Source organism: Labeo rohita, chromosome 25 (genome assembly GCF_022985175.1).
Source record: "Labeo rohita strain BAU-BD-2019 chromosome 25, IGBB_LRoh.1.0, whole genome shotgun sequence".
Taxonomy (NCBI): Eukaryota; Metazoa; Chordata; class Actinopteri; order Cypriniformes; family Cyprinidae; genus Labeo; species Labeo rohita.
The window spans coordinates 23,041,442-23,063,268 of NC_066893.1; the positions used below are offsets into that span (position 1 = coordinate 23,041,442).

At 36.9% G+C, this 21,827-nt stretch overlaps 1 protein-coding gene across 1 annotated transcript in view; it reads left to right on the forward strand.

Moving 5' to 3' along the window:
• The first annotated feature begins 2,401 nt into the window (after positions 1–2,401).
• The window catches only part of cspg4 (chondroitin sulfate proteoglycan 4), a 61,880-nt gene continuing 42,454 nt past the window's right edge, over positions 2,402–21,827 (forward strand). The window contains exon 1 of the mRNA XM_051099900.1: positions 2,402–2,530. Coding sequence (XP_050955857.1) covers positions 2,458–2,530 — 73 coding nt within the window. The 5' untranslated portion in view covers positions 2,402–2,457. The remainder of the gene's footprint in view (positions 2,531–21,827) is intronic.

Sequence of the window (21,827 nt, forward strand, 5' to 3'; positions counted from 1 at the left end):
TAGGTGATTACTTCACATGTTTTTTATCCAATCTTAAGATCTTCAAAGGTTTAGAGAAACACTGAGATCCATCTGCTTTTTGAATAAAAACTGAATCATTGTACAGTGCAGATTGGATGGAAATTGGGGGTGGAGAAGTGTAGGAAAGAAGAAAAAGAGATGTAGCTAAAAAAAAAACTGCATGTTTGTGAGTCTGTTTTTACATCACATTCACTTTTGTTCATACTATCGTGTAGGTTTAGGTATAGTGCAGAAGGTACATCATTTTAAAATGTCACTGAGCATTAGAGTTATAGTGCCACTCATGGACATTTCAATATCACATAAAATACATGTACGTTCATCTGTTCCGGGGGAAAAAACCCGAACACTGTTTTAGTGCCACTTAGTGGACATTTCACATCCAATATGTCACAAAACTTACATGGCGGGACGTATTTCGCGTCTTGAGAAAACGTTCCCATGGTTATGTTTTTGTCATGAGATCAGGTTTGATTTAATACTTTCTCCCAAATCCTACTCTGTGTAGAGTTTTGAATTGGCTGTAATGTTTTTTTGAGATGTTTTTGTCACACTTCAGGTCTTGCAGTTCAGCATATTGGTTTCTGGGATCTTTGAAGTATTACTAGATGGCTCTCTAACAAGAAATAGTCACAAAATAAAAGTTGCTAAAAACAGAAGTTGCTACCGATGCCCAAATGTTGTGGCTGTTTGTAGTGTGTCGCTAAGCGGGTTACCAAGGTGTTTTGGTTGGTTTCTTACTAGTCCAAGTAAGATAAAATTAGTGTTCCCACAATGAGAGTTTTGCAGTGATGCTATTGATGAGCCATTTTGAGTGAAAAAAATCATAAAAGAATTGGTTTTCTTGATGCGAACAACATTTTTCCACTATGAAGAACCTTCTGTGTGATGAATAAAAGGTTCCAAGTATGTTAAAGGTCATAGATCATAATAGATGCCAAGAAAATGTATGATATTTTGGTTCCTAAAACAACATATAGGTCAGGGGTCACCAGACCCGGTCAAGGAGGGCCGGTGTCCCTGCAGAGTTTATCTCCAACCCTAATCAAACACACCTGAACCAGCTAATCGAGGTCTTACTAGGTATACTTGAAACTTCCAGGCAGGTGTGTTGAGGAAAGCCAGAGGTAATCTCTGCAGGACACCGGCCCTCCAGGAACAAGTCTGGTGACCCCTGATCTAGGTGATTACTTTACATTTTTTCATCCTAAAAAACAGCATGTAGCTAAAAATCAGCATGTTTGTGAGTGTTTTTTTACATCGCATTCGCTTTTGTTCATACTGTCGTGCAGGTTTAGGTGTAGTGCAGATGGTACATTATTTTAAAAACGTCACAGAACATTACAGTTATAGCGCTACCGATGGACATTTCAACGTCACATAAAATACATGTACATTAATCTGTTCCGGGGGAAAATATCTGAACACTGTTTTAATGCCACTTAGTGGACATTTCACATCAAATATATCATGAAATGTACATGGCGGTACAGTATGTATTTCACATTTTGCGAAAACGTTCCAACAGATATGTTTTCATCATGAAATTAAGTTGATTTGATATGTTACTTTCTCCCAAATCCTACTCGGTGCAGAGTTTTGAATTGGCTATAATGTTTTTATACATTTATATATTTTATTTTATAGATTTTATAGATGTTTTTGTTACACTTCACGTCTTTCAGTTCAGCATTTTGGTTTCTGGGATCTTTAAAGTATCAGTAGATGGCTCTCTTACAAGAAATAGTCACAAAATAAAAGTTGCTAAAAACAAAAGTTGCTACTGATGCCCAAATGTTGTGGTTGTTTGTAGTGTGTTGCTATGTACCAGGGTGTTTTGGTTGGTTCCTTACTAGCTCAAGTAAGATAAAATTAGTGTTTCCACAATGGGGTTTTGCAGTGATGCTATGGATGAAGCAGTTTGGGTGAAAAGAATCATTTTTCTTAGTGTGAAGAACATTTTTCCACTATAAAGAACCTTCTGTGTGATGAATGGAAGGTTAAAAGTAAGTTCATAGATCATCATAGATGCCAAGACAATGTATGATATTTTGGTTCCTAAAACAACATGTAGGTGATTACTTCACAAGTGTTTTTCATCCAATCTTCAGATCTTTAAAGGTTTAGAGGAACACTGAGATCCATCTGCTTTTTGAATGAACGCTGAATCATTTTACAGAGCAGAGAGGACGGAAATTGGGGGTGGAGAAGTGTAGAAAAGAAGAAAAAGAGGTGTAGTTTTTCCAGAGGGGCGTTGCAGGGCTGGGCAGGGGTGTGTGTTTGTGCGTAAGAGGCCGGTTTTCTCTTTCCATTTGGGGGGGTTCAGGGTATCATTTTCATCTGTGTCTGTCCCGCCCCCTCCATGAGTACACCCCGCACACGCTCCAGGTCCCAAAGTGGCCACAGAGACTCTGAGACTCGGACTAAAGTGGCAAGATGAGCGCCCTGTGTCCGCTCCTGTCTGCCCTCTTTCTGGCACTGCTATACCTGCTCCAGACCACAAATGGAGGTAAGACCACTCACTCTCAAGTGTATCAGTTTAGCATAATATTATGTGTTTGAATATTTAAAAAGGTGCATAATTGTGTATTCTGCAAGAATATGGAGCTCAAGCGTAATAGAGAAGCTTCAAACATCTCAAAGTGCATGTTGAAGCAAAGCTTCCCTCACAGAAAAACTCATTCATACTTGTGAGGCTCGAGTCTGTTCTGCCGGTGTACAATAAACTCACAGTTTGGAATCACCCCCTCCTTCTCGCGCTTCCGTTGAGGACTCTTTGCGTGCATTGGGCAGTCTGGCAGTGGCTCGTGCAGATCAGAGGTCCTGAAATAAAGAGTCACTTTCAGAGGTGTGGATCAGCTGCCCTACGCACAGATGTTCTTGTTTTTCCGCTCCGAGGTCTTTAGCGGCGCCTGTGAGACCTGCAGTCTAATTAGCGTGCGAGTTAAAGTTGCACTGAAGTGACCATTGTTCAGCTTCGGATCAAAGCGTTTCTCCATCACCAGCTGCTATAAACTCACATGACAGCAGAGAAAACGGCTACACCGGCAATTGATCTACAATGTCTGTTCGAGCTGGTAGACTACCAAGAATGTTTTGGCATCCACGTCCTGTTTTGTTAAAAACCACATGAGGACCATGTGTGGAAATATGAGTAAGAGTGGTTGGAAAATAGTAAAAATCAATGCTGAATTGTACTTGTGAGACGAGCTCAGGCGTGGCAAGATGGGCGTGGCAGGGCGTGGCAGGGCGAGGAACAGGCAGATGCTCAGAGTAGAGTTGTGTAACTGTCAAGCTGGAATAGATTTGGTTGATTTTAACCCTGCAAAAATTGTCAAAAATGTAGAAAAAAATTGCTTTTCACTGCGCCCAAAGTGTATAATTGCAGAAAAATATATTGAACTTTTATGGAGCAACAGATTTTGTGTGAAAATGAATCATACAAGTCCTTTATTTTGTTTAAAAATCTCATAAATGTATGAGGTAAAAGGCACACAGTAGTGATACAAATACTTTAGCTAAAATAATGTTTTTTTTTAATAATGTCTAAGTTAATACTTGTTCAAAACAATGACTTTAGCAAAGTTTGTACTATTTTCTGCTTATTTTGATGAATAAAATAATTATTTTTTGTTAAATATACTGTCATAAAAATGCCAAATTAAAACATATTTCAAAATACAGAAACAAAATCATGTTGTCAAGATTCATAAAGCATTGAAGGAGATCCCATAATAATTTAATATAGATTTACAGTAATACCAACAAATTATACTTTATTATATGATATGATTAATAGCATATTTTTAAATATAAAGGTTTCATTCTAAACATGGTGATTGTCTCTAAGGGACGCCCAACATAATATATGATATTTACCATCTGAATAACCATGTCATGTCAACAATTGGAAAGTCAGCCTTCTATTAATTATCATGTTAATTATTGTGCCTTTTAGCCCCAACAGCAGGGGCGGTTTTTATCATTCTTGGCCCTTTTGCCTTTATTATGACAGGACAGGAAGCAAATTGGGAGAGAGAGAAGGGGGTGGGATTGGGAAAGGGGATTCGAACTTGGGACGCCCATAGCGCAACAGTGCTGCATGTCAGTGCCCACTGCCCACAAGGCTACCAGCGCTGACAAGCAGGGGTGCTTTTTACCCAAATACCATACTTTTACATATTATTTTAGTATTTAAAAACTGCTGTTTTAATTATTTTAAACAAAACTGACAAATCATTAAGAAGACCTTTGTCTCAAGATATATTGAATAATTTTAGCGATTCTCATTTGCTACTTAAATATACAACATTTTTAAAAACATCATTTAGATCACAACATATTAGATCAAGCAAGCACAGAATCGACTTTGAATGATCAAGGATCAACCAAATTTGCACGTGTATGTTGATAAGCGGATGTTTTGCAAAGTGCTACGCCACGTTTTTCTGCCTTCTAGTGGATTAGAGGAAAATAATATTAAAGGCGCCTTTTACCCCGAAGCGCCTTTAGCCCCGTTGTACCCTTTTTTTTTGGAACTGTTGGATTGTGAACATTTAGACAAAAAAGTTCCATCACTGATACATCAGGCTTTATGCCTCATATAGTGAGAAAATGGAGCTCATACTTCATTAGGACTAAATACTTCAATTTTAGGCCTTGAATTGGGCAAAAATATGCATTTTGGTGCAGGTGCTAATATTTGTATGGCCAAAAAGTAAGATGAAATTCTGATAGCTTTTAATGTAAATCAATGAGATCTTATATACTTACATAAAATGCATAGAAATATACTTTTCACTCTGTATTTCCCAATAACATGTCTTGATAAGGTAATCAAATGCTTAGTTTTATGATCAAAACTGTCAGTTTTATTGTAGGGGGCAAATCATGTTATGTACATGATGACTGAGAGACTCACAAATAAACATTATTTAAAAGCCTGATGCATCATATTTGATATTTTTTAACATAATTTTCTAATGATTTGTGTACTGAGAAGTAAGCAACCCAAAGTTGTTTTTAAAGGTAACCCTGAGTGAATGAAATGATGAAAATTATGTCTTTTACTGAAATATCTAGTAGACACCTGTCCAAGATTTACGTTATTTAAAAAATCATCATTTTATACATATTTTGGACTATGGGGGGCTCCATTATTTCGTTGACGTCAGTGATCTACTGGCACTACCTGTTGCTATTACCACAAAGCAACTCGGAAAATACAATACTAATGCAATGCCACATTGTGTGCCTTTTGGTTGTAATTTTCATTTGAAGGGCATCAAGTGAAGCAATGCAAGTCTTCACTGCTTTCCTAGCGATAAGAAGGAGAGAAAAGAATGGGAAGACGCCTGTGGATGAATAAAACTTCATAAAGACCTGCGTCTTTGTTCTCTCCACTTTAGCCCTGATGCCTTTGAGACTTTTAGTTGACCACAGCTACTGAAAGAGCTCACAAATGGCAGAGACGAGAAATGCTAGATGCCATCCTGGCAGGGTGTAAACATGTCGACGTTTGTCATGACGCCGCAGCCACTGAAGGAGTTTCTCAGCATGGATTTTACTCAATATCCAGGGGCGTTTAGACTCCTTGTGGGGAAAAACTGATGGTACGGCATTTGGTTTAAGTCTACGCCTGTATCTATCGCCACCTGTAAGCTCTTACAGTAGCTGTGGTCATTGTATCAGTATTTTATTTTCTGAGTTGTACTGTGGTAAAAGTCTGATATGCATCACCAGAGAGAAGTCTGTTGCTGTATTGTAAGATCCAGTTTGCTTAAAAATGACAAGGTTGATGCAAATGTTAAAAAATTAAATATATGCATGAGTGAATCCTTCATAGTAAGATCAATAATTTAGAAAATTTCATTTCATGGACACTTGAATCATAAGGCATGGGAGACTGATTCATGGTGAATCAGATATTATTGACTCAGTAAGCAGTGTAGCAGTTATATCGGTAGACTATGAAACCTTCAAGCTGATGTCTGTTGCCACGGCAACATACTACACAAACAGACCTGTGAGCTGGTAAGCATTTTAGGCTATACAAGGAGTGTGTGGATACGTGTGTTTGCAGCAGTGCATATGTTTGAGTCCTGGTAGTTGGCAGGGTAATAAATGTTTGTACAGCTCTGCACATTAGATTAATAAACATAATATTTGCATTTGTAAATTGATGAGATTAGTTCGCCGGTCTCAGAGAGAGCCGCACAGTTTCCAGCGCAACAAGGGGCGTCTCAGAAACAGAAGGCAAACATTTATCTTTGCTGATCTCTCAGCGGTCTGCTGTTTGTGATCGGATAACAGGACGAATGTTTCAAGATTATATGTGGACCTTGAATAGAATTAATGTGCCACATAGAAAGAAAGTCATAAATCTGTCCGTCTTGTGCGACTAATTTTAGACAAAGACTCGTTTCCAAAATCATACAGATTTCCTGATTTAACTCCAGTTTTGATTTTATTTAATTCTGATTCATTTTTTTGTCTTTATTTCTGTTATAATGTTAATTTCTCTCTATGTTTTATATCTTATATCTTTAATTACTTTTATTTATTGAAAGATCCTCTCACATTAGTCTGAGGAATTGGGGTTGAGTCACTAAAATGAACTCTTTCATAAGAGTCATGTGTTCGTAAATTAGACAACACTGCAATATGTGTTTGATTCACTAAACTAAACCAGTTCAGAAGAGTCATTTGTGACCTTGGACCACAAAACCAGTCATAGGGGTCAATTTTTTTTAATTGAAATGTATACATCATCTGAAAGCTGAATAAATAAGCTTTCCATTGATGTGTGGTTTGTTAGACAATATTTGGCCGAGTAATTATTTGAAACTACTTTTTTTGAGTCATTTGTAACGAGTCATTTGTTCACAAACTGGACCACATTGGTTGTGCAATATGCGTTTGATTCACAAAATGAACCGGTTCATAAGAATCATTTGTTTATAAACTGGACCACACCTGGTCGTGCAGTATGTGTTTGATTCAATATGTGTTTGATTCACAAAATGAACCGATTCATAAGAGTCATTTGTTCGCAAACTGGACAACACCTGGTCGTGCAGTATGTGTTTGATTCACAAAATGAATCGATTCATAAGAGTCATTTGTTCGCAAACTGGACAACACCTGGTCATGCAGTATGTGTTTGATTCACAAAATGAATCGGTTCATAAGAGTCATTTGTTCGCAAACTGGACAACACCTGGTCGTGCAGTATGTGTTTGATTCACAAAATGAATCGGTTCATAAGAGTCATTTGTTCGCAAACTGGACAACACCTGGTCGTGCAGTATGTGTTTGATTCACAAAATGAATCGGTTCATAAGAGTCATTTGTTCGCAAACTGGACCACACTGGTCGCGCAGTATTTGATTCACTAAATTAACCAGTTTAGAAGAGTCATTTGTGTGCATGGACCATAAAACCAGTCATAAGTGTCTTTTTTTTTTAATTGAGATGTATACATCACCTAAAAGCTGAATAAATACGCTTTCCATTAATGTGTGGTTTATTAGGATAAGACAATATTTGGCTGAAATTTTGATTCACTAAATGAAACAGTTTATGAGTCATTTGTTCACAAACTGCACCACACCGGTTGTGCAGTATGAGGTTGATTTATTAAAATGAACCGGTTCATAAGAGTCATTTGTTCATACATTGGACTGCACTGGTCATGCAGTATGTGTCTGACTCACTAAAAAGAACTGTTTTAAATGAGTCACATATTCGCAAATTGGACTACACTGGCTGTGCAGTATGCATTTGATTCACAAAATGAACCGGTTCGTAAGAGTCATTTGTTCACAAACTGGATCACACTGGTTGTGCAGTAAGTGTTTTATTCACTAAAAATAACTGTTTCATAAGAGTCATGTGTTTGTAAATTGGACTATGCTAGTCATGCAGCATGTGTTTGATTCACTAAAAAGAACTGTTTCATAAGAGTCATGTGTTTGTAAATTGCACAACACTGGTCATGCAGCATGTGTTTGATTCAGTAACTGAACCAGTTCATAAGAGTCATTTTCACAAACTGCACCACACTGGTTGTACAGTATGAGGTTGATTCATTAAAAAGAAATGATTCATAAGAGTCATTTGTTCGTAAATTGGACTACACTGGCTGTGCGGTATGTGTTTGATTCACAAAATGAACCAGTTCATAAGAGTCATTTGTTCACAAACTGCACCACACTGGTTGTACAGTATGAGGTTGATTCATTAAAAAGGGCTGGTTCATAAGAGTCATTTGTTTGTAAATTAAACTACACTGGTCATGCAGTATGTGTTTGATTCACTAAAAAGAACTGGTTCATAAGAGTCATTTGTTTGTGAATCAAACTACACTGGTCACGCATGTCGTTTTTGATTTGAAAGACATTTCTTGGCATTATTTCACACTACTTTCATAACTCAAATAAAATAGGATTTATTTTGCTGTGGTGCTGAAGTTTTGCATCAGCTAGATCGCTCAATATTTTTACCCAACCCTACCTCTTCCTGCCTTGGCGGATGGTTCTTTGGCCAGAATAAGCTAGACTTTATGCTGATAGTCAAACATCTAGCTATGCGAGACTCTACTTCGGTAGTTGAGGTAGGGTCTATATCGTTCCCGTCTCCAGTCCCCATGGAAACCTGCCACCCACACAGGAATCAATGCAGAAACTTTGAAACCCTGATGCTTGAGACTCCCTCCTCACTGTCCTCCTCAATAAATGATCTGTCAGTTTGAAACACCGTACACGCGCACACACACAACCCCGACAATACCAGACCGTAGGGAAGAGATAAACTCCATACTCCATATTCCTGTCATTTCATATTCATCCAATGGAATCTCATGTGGCACTACGGAGACAGAGAAGGTTTGTGGGTATATATACGACATGGTCTGGGCAGTCGTCCCCGCGGTGGCCCTTGGCCAAATCACTGTCACAATAGATCAGGTTAAATTTATCTTTGAGATCATCACTCTGCTATTGCTTCATAAACAGACCTAAACATATACACACCCTAGCGGGATGTCACAGTGTGGTATGTGATGGCTTTATCCTTTTTGGTATTCCAGAAATTGAGAATTAACCCTGAATGTATTCAGCTAGACTTTACAGATTTTGAAAATAATTTGATTCTAATTGAGCTGCTTATGATGTAATATCTGGAACGTTTCGCATTACATTAACGAATGGGTTAACCGTGAAAGTTTAAAATGTGTTGAGTGAATACTTGGTGATTAAATTGAGTTGGCCTGGTGGAGTCCCTGAGGGGACGTTTTGCATGAGTCATTTTCATGAGACAGCACAAGGAACACCACAACATCACACAGTTTCCTCAGAGACAAAGCTTTCCAGTCTGCTGATCAGGAAACTAGGCCAGCAACCACTATCTGGCTTGACAAGATCATTTACAGTGTGGTATCGCTCGCACTAGAGAGGGGCAAAACTGTCCAACTGCTGGGACTGAAGTCCATGCAAGAACAGATGGATGAAAAGACATCTGTAGTGCACAAAAAAGTCATAAAATAAAAGTGGTGATCTACACAAGACAGCATTTATGGCATATGGTGCACGATATAAATAAATTCCTGTTTCTCAATCTTAGAAATCCCATGATGGCACTAAAAATAAAGGTTCTAAAAAGGGTTTCACAGCCTGATGCAACAGGAGAACTGTTCGGCTTTAGAAGCACCTTTAGTTACACCATGATGTATACTGTAGTGCTGAATGTTTACCATGCTGTTTACATTGAGTACTTTGAAAAATACCATTCAGAAAAGTTAAAACACCAGTGCTATTTGATGTTTATGGTACTGTAAATAGAAGTAGCAGATATTACCATCTTTTTTTTTAAATACGGTACCACAGTGAATCCAATAGCATTGAATTTTTGAAGTACTAAATCAAAGTACTGTACCATGGTACCACCACAGTACTTTTAATGAGAGCATAATGTAACACAAAAACCTTTTTAAACTTCAAATTATCACTTAACCAACTCAAGAAAGCTATATCGCTAAAATAATTCCTTAAAACTAGCATCTTTGTGAACAGAATTTAATTTGTGAACTTTGTCGTATGTAAACAGTCTCAACTCTGAGTGATCTTGGTTTGGCTAGAGTTTGTGAACGGAAAGGCAATAGAACAAACTTTCCACTGAGATCCTCACGTAGCCGTTAGCATGCCTGCGTGTCAGCTCTGACTTCTGTCCTGCATTAAACCTCCATCCAGCCAGAGGCGTTCTGGGTAATTTGCAAACTTGTCTTTAGTAAGGCGCTCTCTGGAGACAGAGTGGAGCGCTGGGATGGGCCTTTCTGCAGCGGAGGGGATAAATATAACCCGCTCTCAAACGGGGCATGTGCTGCCTCAGAGGCTGCTGTTAGCAGACTGGGTGGGGTAACAGGTCGTTACTGTGAGTCACAGGGACACAGTTATTCCGTCATCGCAGGATTCTGTGAGCTTAAAATAAATAGAAGAAAAGGAATTATATGAGCAGAGTGGTGGGGAGGGTGAAAGCTGTCAGTCACAGACCTCTGGAGCAACACAGTCTATGCACTTCTTAATTACTTTTTAGCTAGTCGTCTTGACTTGCTTTCCAGTCTTTAAAATCCTTTTAAAAAGATACATTTACTTGATATGCAACACTGCATAAGATATTAAGATTCGTTTTCAGAGAATGTGCTTTAAAATGAGTGAAAACAACCCGTAATATCTAATGCAGTGTTGCGTCTCAAGTTAATTAATTTAGTTTTAATGATTTTTATATAATTTAACTGGAAAACAAAAAAGTACTCATTAAAAATTGGATTTTTGTTATGTAATGTAACTCTACCACAACAGTCTCTTATGAAACTCTATAACATAAGATGTTCTATAAGATAAGTCTATACCGCAGCACTCTATAATGTAACTCTATACAGCAGCATCGTCTATAAAGCAACTCTATATCGCAACATGCTCTATAATTTGACTCTATAACAAAACCCTATACTGTGGTGCTAATGGTCTACAGCCTGATTCTATACCACAACGCTCTATAATGTAACTCTATTTAGCAGCATGGTTTATAACGCAACTCTATATCACAACAGTGTCTATAGAGAAACTCTATATCGCAACACGCTCTATAATGCAACTTCATGGCGCAACATGTTCTGTAACATAACCTTATACAGTGACGCTCTATAACACAACTTTCTTGTGCAACAGGTGTATAAAGCCACTCTATATAGCTTCACACTCTAAAGCGCAATTCTCTCTAACGTGACTTAATACCTCAGTGCTCTATAACGTAACTGTATACAGCAGCATGGTCTAAAAAGCAACTTTATATTGCAACATACTCTGTAATGTAACTCTGTAACACAGCACACTATAACTCTTTACTGCAGTGCTTTATAACATTGTACCGTGACGCTCTATACGGCAACTCTAAAGTGCAACAAGGTGTATAGAGCAATTCTATTTAGCAATAAGTTTTATAATACAACTCTATATAGCAGCATGGTCTATAACACAACTCTGTATCACAAGAGTGTATACAGTAACTCTATACAGCAATATCCTCTGTAATGCAACTCCATACCACAACACGCTCTATAGCGCAACTTTACCCCATGACGCTCTGTAACACAGCTCTACAGTACAACACAGTCTATAGAGAAACTATATCGTAAGGCTCTATAATGCAACTCTATGGTGCAACATGCTGTGTAATGTAACTTTATACAGTGATGCTCTATGACACAACTCTAAGTGCAACAGACACCCTCTCAACTCTCTAAAGCAACTCTCTATAGCAACACACTCTATAAAACAACTCTATGGCGCAATTCTCTTTAACATGACTTAATACGTATATAAATACCTACTGTATATAAAGTCTATAAAGCAACTATATACTGCAACATGCTCTATAATGTGACTCTAGAATGTAGCACTCTATAACATAACTGTATGCTGCAGTGTTCTATAATGCAACTTTATTGGGCAACACGCTTCATAACATTATATCGTGACACTCTATATCGCAACTCTAAAGTGCAACAGTGTCTATAAAGAAACTCTAGATAACAACAAACTCTACTGCGCAATTTTCTCTAACACGACTTAATACCTGAGTGCTCTATAACGTAATTCTATTCAACAGCATGGTCTATAAAGCAACTTTATATTGCAACATGGTCTATAATGTGACTCTATAATGCAGCACTGTATAAAGTAACTCTATACTGCGGTGCAGTACAACAAACTATATAACAATAAGCTCCTTAATGCAACTCTGTATAGCAGCATGGTCTTTAACACAACTCTATAGTGTATATAGTAACTATACACCAACATGCTCTGTATTGCAACTGCACCCTCTATAGTGCAACTCTACCCTGTGATGCTCTGTAACAACTCTACAGCACAACAGTGTCTACAGTGAAACTTTATATCGCAACATGTTCTATATAGCAACTCTAAGGCCCAACATGCATTATAACATAACTTTATACAGTGATGCTTTATAACACAACTCTCCCATTCAACATGCTCTATGGCACAATTCTCTCTAACATGACTTTACATCTCAGTGCACTATAATATAGCTCTATACAGCAGCATGGTCTATAAAACAACTCTATAGCCTATTGCAACATGCTCTATAATGTGACTTTATAACTCAGCACTCTATTACATAACGCTGTACTGCAGTGCTCTATAATGCAACTTTATTGTGCCACACGCTTTATAACATTACACTGTGACGCTCTATATCACAACTCTAAAGTGCTAAACAGCATGTATAAAGCAACTCTCTGTAGCAACAAGCTCTATAATGCAACTCTATGGTGCACTTCTCTCTTTCCCTTAATGATAATAATATATCTATATAGCATTAGGTTGCCATAAAAGAACTCTATAATGCAACATGTTTTATGAAGCTACTCTGTAAAACATATTCTGTAAAAATTCTATACCATGACGCTCTATAACGCAAGACTATAGTGCAACACACTCTATAAATCAATTTTATAGAGCATGTCTGTACTGCAACACACTATAATGCAACTCCATATATGACGCATTATAATGCAACTCTGTGGCACCATACACTATAAAGTAACTACAACATGGTGCTCTATAATCTATACCACACTCTACAGTATAACACAAATGTAGAGCACACTGTTTTCTATAATACAGCACTATAGTGCAACATACTCTATAATGTAATTCTATAGTGCAACAAGCTCTATAATGCAACATGGTCTATATTTTATGCAACACAGCTGATAACACAACTCGACACTGACTCTTGAAAAAACAGCTACTTTGCCACTGTGTATTGTGTATGTGTAGAGTGTGTGGACAGTGTGTATACTGTGTGCATTGTTTGAAGTGTATGTGGGTGGGGGGGGGGGTTATAAGTTCTCTAATACTTCACCAGCCTCTTGGGGAAACATTAGCAGGGCAATTAGCCATTAGCAGCTCTGTGGACGTAAATGAACCTCCTGTTTGGGGGTCCCTAACGATGTGAATTTATTAACCAAATGTTCCAGTCCTCTCACAGACACAAACTGGGTGTTCTCTGGGTGTTTGCATGCTAAGAATCCATATGGATCATTTTAATTGCCGTCGATGGCAAATTAAATCCAGGCCATTAAAAGCTGCATGTTCAGTCTATGAATTCCACAGAATTTCAACCCTGTACTCAACATAAACACTGGAATGTCTTGGAATCCCAACGATTCCCCAAAGGGCATGTTATCTATTATATATGAGGTTCTTCTTTGCAATTATGAAAAGCAGAATGTTATGTCATTGCTCATTAAAATTGGATCCTCAGAGCTGAATTTAAAGTAAATGTTTGACCTGTTCTCTATTACAATCCACCCAGCCACGTTAAAGTCCAGTCAAGGGTCTCAAAAAGTGAGACAGACTGCTGGAGAGGATTCAAACAGCTACTCTACAGTCCGTTTGCATAACAGACAGTAAACAGCCATGAGTTTAAATCGATAAGCTCTCATAATGAAGTCAGCGGAACTCTGAATGTTGGTCAGGTCTGGAAGCTTCTGGGGAAGGTCAGGGAATCGAAGGGCGCATCTGCTGGAAGAATTCCAAGCAGCTCCTTCAAAACACTTCATCTGCAAGGAAAAGAGCCAAGCTGTGTTCTTCAAAAACAATGAAAAGATCTAATTATCATTCCATATTTTCAGCCGCATGCACGCCAATAAGCAGTGCCCGAAGTGGCCTTTGGGGAGAACTGCATTTTGATGGATGCGTGAACAGCTGCTATTGTTGGAATGCTGGAAAACCGTGAATTTGACTTCTGTTCTTTCTCTACATTCCGCTAACACAATGCTTACTCTCTTGTAAGCCACTTTGGTACGAAAGTGCGAATATCATAAATAGTTTTCCATGTGTCATCTCAGTTGAACAAGTAACGTTGGAGGAATGCAACTTCAGGACGTTGCACAGAACAAACACAGGTTTCTGAACAGCAGAGGTTCAACTTGGCAGTCTGTCTGGCAATATGAAATGCTTTCAAAAGTCGTGGAAAATGTGAGAATGATGGATGAAAACAACTGCATGAATCCTATTATGAAAAGTCAAGGACAAAGCTGAACTTTACTGAGTTTAATGGATGTGAAATTGAGCGATGTCGGAACGGCTGATTCAAGCATTACCGAACATCTGTGACGGAGCAAGTGGCTCAGAATTCCTGACTATATCTGGATTTTACAGTCTCAGTTTTACAGGAAATATCTGAAAACCTTTCACAAACGTTTGGTGGAAAATGATGGCATGTGCTTGAAGACAGTGTATACACTTCATTGGCACGTGACTGTGGTTGCGTCTTCTGTTTTGAGCTTCTAGATAGTTTTACTATACCAAAATATTTAACCCTACAGTAACATCAACATAATGTCCATTTAATCTTGTTTCCATAGTTTCATAAGATGACATCGAAACGGACCCTATTTACTTAATTTATCTATGTGTCTGGACTTATTTTGAATGATTTATCGCACATTATTTGTCTTCATGCTATTTCATTTCAATTTTAGCTTACATATCTAGACCTCTTTTCAAGATCCAATCAGCTCCTGATGGATAAAAATAAATCCTGTTTATTTCAATCATATATTTAATAATATATATGTCACATTGGAAAAGTAAATATACCACTACACTCAATAATGTAACTCTATATAGCAGCATGGTCTATAACATAACTCTATATCATAACAGGGTGTATATAGTAACTCTATACAGCAACATGCTCTATACTGCAATACACTTTATAGCACAACTCTACACCATGACACTCTATAACACAACTCTAAGGCACAACAGTGTCTTTAGAGAAACTCTATATTGCAACACACTCTATAATGCAACTCTTAGGCACAACATGCTCTGTAACGTAATTTTATATAGTGATGCTCTATAACACAACTCTATAGTGCAACAGAGTGTGCAAAGCAATTCTATATAGCAACACTTTATAATACAACTCTATGGTGCAATTTTCTCTAATGCCACTTAATACCTCAGTGCTCTATAATGTAACTCTATAGAGCAACATGGTTTTTAATGCAACTCTATAGCAACAAAAGTGCATAAAGGAACTCTATACAGGAGTACGCTCTATAATGCAACTTTATAGTGCAACATGCTCTGTAAAATAACTTTTATAAAGTGACGCTCTATAACACAGCTCTATAGTGCAATAGGGTGTATAAAGAAACTCTATATAGCAACATGCTCTATAATACAACTCTATGGTGCCATTTTCTCTAACATGACTTAATAGCCCTGTGCTCTATAATGTAACTCTATAGAGCACCATTGTCTTTAATGCAACTCTATGGCGTAACATGCTCTGTAAAATAACTTTTATACAGTGACGCTCTATAACACAACTCTATAGTGTGACAAGATATATAAAGCGGCTCTATATAGCATCAAGCTCTATAATATAAATCTATGGTGCAATTTTCAGTAACACAATTTAATACCCTAGTGCTATAATGTAACTCTATAGAGCAGCATGGTCTTTAATGCAACTCCATAGCAAAAACAAAAATGTATAAAGGAACTCTATACATGAGTGTGCTATATAATGCAGCTCTACAATGCTAAAGGGTCTATAAAGCAACTCCATACCACAACACGCTCGATAATGCAACAATATAGTGCAACACACTCTATAAAGCAACTTTCTAGAGCAAATCTATACTGAAATACACTTAATAATGCAACTATATATGACGGCCTATCATGCAACTCTATGGCACAACACACTCTATGAAGTAAGTACATTATGGTGCTCTATAATGAGTCTCTACAACACTAAAGGGTTTATAAAGCAACTTTACAGAGTAAGTCCATACTGCAACACACTCTATAATGCAACTCTAGATATGACACTCTATCATGCAACTCTATTGCACAACACACTCTATAAAGTAACTATGCCATTCATCTCTTCAACACTAAAGAGACTATAAAGCAACTTTATAGAGCAAGTCCATACTGCAACACACTATATATGACAACTCTATATATGACACTCTATAATGCAACTCTGTGGACAACACACTCTAAAGTAACTACACCATGGTGCTTTATAATGCCATTATCCAACTCCACAACACTAAGGGTTTATAAATCAACTTTAGAGAGCAAGTCTATACTGCAACACACTCTATAATGTAACTCTATATATGACACTGTATAATGAAACTCTATACCACAACACACAACACACAGTATAACACAAGCTATTATAATTTTTTACAGGTTCACAACCTATTTTACTTTCCCAGTGTGACATATTTATGATTAAAAAGGGATATTCTGAGAAAAAATTGATTGGGGATTCATGTTAAACTATAATTATTTTCATTGCGGAAATCTGTACATTTTCAGACTTTGTGGCAGTTTGACATGTAGCTGCTCTAATCAAATTTCATTATGAAGTTCAGAAGCCATGATTACTCTGACATGATTTTTCAATGCGCATTAAGCTACAAAGGTTATGTTGTTTGTGCTTTGCATATTCCAGTGAACCCTACGTACATTTCGTTCTCAAAACGTGTTTTATTAGATGTATTAACGTGTGAAGGACAGACCCGATGTGTCAGTCTGGAGGGAAAGGAAGCGTTTTTTCTAACTAAAGGCCTTGTGAACAGTTTTGTAGAGTTGTTCTGTTGTCATTGGCAGAGCAAGGTAAGACAGACAACGCCCTCGACCAACAGCCAAACCATTTGGCACAAAGTTTAGGGAGCTTCTGGAAGAAGACGTTATTCAAACAGCTTGTGAAACACGTCTCCTTTTTTGGTAGTTTTTTTTTTACACAAAATCTGTATTTTTTTCCTCCCCCTTGGTTTTCCATGATGCAGTGTGACACCAAGTCAGAGGGGTTTCAGCACAAAGACCCTTTCTTAAAACAGAAAAATGACTTTTGTTGAGACTATTACTTTATTTGCTCAGTTTTCCTTTTCCACCCGGCCCCCATCCGCCCTCTCCCCTCCCGCCGGCCCCTCCTGTCTGAGTTGGATTCGTCGGGTACCTCATAAATGTTAAAAAAAGCAACTCTCCCTTTTATGAGCGCAAAACCACTTCAAGGACTGCCACAGCAGTACTCAAGGCAGTGGTGATCCTGTCTGTGTGGCGGCAGGGAGAAAATCCGATCCCTTCCCGTCTACCTCTCTCCGCTAGCAAAACCATAATGACTCAGTTGAGTTAATCAGCGGAAATGAGCAACGCTGACAAGGTGTTACGGACCCGCTGTGATTCATAGACAAACATACGGTACACGTGAAACTAGGTGAGGGACCCTGAGTAACTGCTGCACTGAAAGAGCATGTTTGTGTGAGATTACAAGCTTAGTGTTAGCGCTCTATAAACATCAAGCTCTTCATGCACAAAAGAGGGAAAAAGAAAATTTGCACACACACAGAAACACATCTACTAAATTACTAAAAAATATGAAAACTATTAACAATTATTATTTGTATTTATAATTAATTGACAGCCTTAATTATTTATTTATGAATAATTTTAGTGAGATTATTGGGACCATTTGTACCCAAAGTCTAAGTACAGTACATAAACCTACACTTTACACTCAAACACGTTTAGTGTTTAGCATTTGATTATTGACATTTAGAGGACGTCTTGATCTTTGTGGTGCTCTGTGGCAGTTTGGTGCGAAGAATGAGAAGTTACAGTGTGTGTGTGTGTGTGTGTGTGGGTTGTGCAGTAGCTGGATAGGATGGGTGGGGTTAGACACCCTTGTCCTGCGGTCACACACACACTCCCCATCTCTGCCTGTCATTAACTCTGATTGATGGCTATGGAATGGTAGCAGAAAGTGTCGGCCACACCAACAGTGATTCGTTACAGAGCTTAAAAAGGTTTTGTCTAATCCAAACTAAGTGGAACTTGATACGATTTACAGCTTTTTAATGTAACAGCAGTATCACTAGCTGTGTTCTTCAGGCAGAAAACGACAACGTCCTGCTCTTACATGATTCTCTGAAATACTTGATTCTGATTGGTCAGTTGCAGCATTCTGTGGTCAAATATTTTTGCATAATGATGTTAAACTGTATAACTGTGTCGCAAGCAAACAATGCTTTTGTAGCAGTGCCCGTTTTTACACATTCCTTCTCATATAACCAAATTGTTTAAACTCATATATATATATATGTGTGTGTGTGTGTGTGTGTGTGTGTTTTCTCAGTGTTTTTCATTTAATGTTTTACATTTTATTTTATTATTTTATTTTAATTGTTTAATTTTATTGGATTTTTAAAAAAAAAAATGTATTTATCAATTTCAATATTAATGTTATTTAAAAATTATATTAATATTATAATATTATGTTTTTAAAAATGTGATTGTTATTCATAATTCTTATTAAAAATATTATAAATAAAATTATTATTATTAGTAGTAGTAGTAGTAGTAGTAGTAGTAGTAGTATTGAGGTGAGACCTTAACTATATTTAGAACAGTTAATAACATTAAGTATTATTTATAATATTAAATTGATTAAGTTTGTTAATAATTATTTATTCAATTTTACTATTTAAATATTAAGAATAAAATTATTAATACAGTACTATTATTATGAGGTGAGACCTTATTTAGTATAGTTAATATTAAAAATATTAAAATTATTATTACTATTGCTACTACTAATTTGAGGGTGATACTTCAGACATTACGAAAATATTATTTTAATATTAAAAAATAAATATTATTTATTACTACTATTATGAGGTGAGCCTATGTTTAGAATAGTTAAAAATTGTAGAAATTAAATATTATCTTAATAATTAATCATTAATAATCATATTACAAAAATTATTACTATTGCTACTACTATTTTGAGGGTGATACCTCAGACAACTGTTGTTTATTAAAATTATACTTCTAAATACAGTTAAAAAAGAGAGTTGTTAATTAAGTTATTAATAATTCTTAATAAAATAATCATCATAAGCATCATTATTATTACTTAATAATAATTATTAATAATTAAATATAACTTAAAAATGTTTGTTTTCTTGTAGTGTAAATTTTGAATCATGTCATTTGGTTTTTAATCACGTTATTTTATTAAAATGTTTTAAATAATTTCCGTTTTAGTTAACGAAAATAGCCCTTTTATTCAGCAACCTGGCCAGCTCTAATGAACCACGCCCACATGCCAAGATTAGCCAATCTTAACCAAGGTCATTTACAGGCTTAATGGTAGACTAGCATAAACAGTCCATTATAGGGGTCCTATTATGCTGTTTTTCAAAGTCTTGATTTTGTTTTGGGGGTGTACTAGAACATGCTCTCATGCTTGGTGGTTCGAAAATATTTTTCACATAATTTACAACATTACAATACCTTTCTCCCAGCCTGGCACTAATGGCTCGATTAGTTCCGGGTTTAATGAAGGCCTGCCTTCCGAAAAAAGGAAATGTGTTATGATTGGTTAGCTGTCCCACTGCTTTGCGATTGGCGAACAGCTTAGACGATGTTTCAGTACTGCCACGCCCCTTGTCAAAGCAGTTAGCGCACGCTAGAATGGATAACTTTTTATTATGAATGGATGCACTTTATTAGACTTTATTAGACTCTGACTGCATTCGTCTGACAGAGGGAAGTCATATAAATCTAGGATGCAAGGAGGGTGAGTAAATAACACGCTACAGTAGTGTTGAGTCCTATCCTCAGCCTGCGAGATCACTGATACATGATTTTATTGTGCTAATTCATTTAACTATTTTACATACGTAGTTTAATTGCCAGATGCGCCCACTCTAGTCAATGCTTGTGTTTATACCTGCCGCGCTACGGCTCATTGAAGTGTCTCTCCGCCCAACAATTTGAATTTCCGTAGGCGGGATTTAATTTAATGATATTCTAATGAACCGCATTGTGACATCATTGCATGTGAAAAACAAACGCTGTAGTCCAAATGAGCCGTTCGTTGTAGTTCTTGAAAAGAGATTTTTTTAAAAACAAAATATCTCCCTTTGCAGTGGACTTCGAGATTTGTAACTTTGTAGATATTTTTTATCCCCAAAGAAACACACCACACACTGACTAAAATTCAAAAAGTGAAAAAGCATAATAGCACCCCTTTAAGGAGTCTTAATATCATGGAGAGAGTGGAAATTATCATGAAAAAAGTAAATTATGGCTTGTTTTGGATGTAAAAGTCCTTGACTTGCATAAAAACAGTTTTTTATTTAATCAAGTCTGATTTTCATTTTTCATTAGTGTCTTTTGTGATTCCTCCACATGACTAACCCAAGCACGAGGTTCGAATTAGTGCATAAAAGCATATTAATATGAAACTGTTTATGAAACATTTGAGTATATAAAAAGTCATAAATTAAACACTTTATGAAATGAGATTTTTGAGGCATTAAAAGCTTTTGCAGTTCTCACTCCTGATTCATGACACTGTGTTGTATAACATCTTGAAGGAATCAGGAGAAATGTGCAGCAGGTTAGTTTAGTGGGATTCACATGAGTGAAAGATTCGTTCAGCGAGAGATTCAATGAGCATGAGTCAGGATAGACGCCATATTTAATCAGATGTGAATGAAGGCGAAGCTGAGAGGAATGTTCTGGAGTAATTGCTAAAGCAAGTGCCACTGTTACGGTTTATTTAAACAGACAATTAACCTTAAGTATTAAACGTCTGTGAAATGCAGGAATGAATGTCGATTTGTAGTGCTATTACTTTTCTAAGCATTCAGGTTTACGATTTTCAACTCAGGACGACAGACAGAAGCGAAATAATCAAGCATTATCCATGTTTTTGGCATAAAATGTACAAATGTCATTTTGTAGTCTTCAGATTTAAGTTTGGTTTGCTTCGGTCTAAGTTGGCGCCAGACTTTTGACTTTAAATATCAAGTTTAGTCTGCATCAATGGTGTAACATAACCAAAAAGGAACTGTCTGGCCAACATGCAAAGTGGTAAACCAGTTTGATTTTTCATGTTTGACATTTCGGGATGTATCACATATCACATACCCACACGTATGAAATAACATACCATAATAATAGATCGCCATGTGAACTAGGCAGTAGCATATTCCTATAATAGCACAGTAGTTTTTGATAGATTTGGTACAGACTGTATCAGTCTGACAGAATGCATTCATCCATACACATCCAACAGCTCCTATTAAGAGTTTGTGAACTTAGAAAACACTAATCAGATGTGAAAGATGTTACTGTGTGTCACAGCATGTTCTGGAATGCGCAGCACAAACT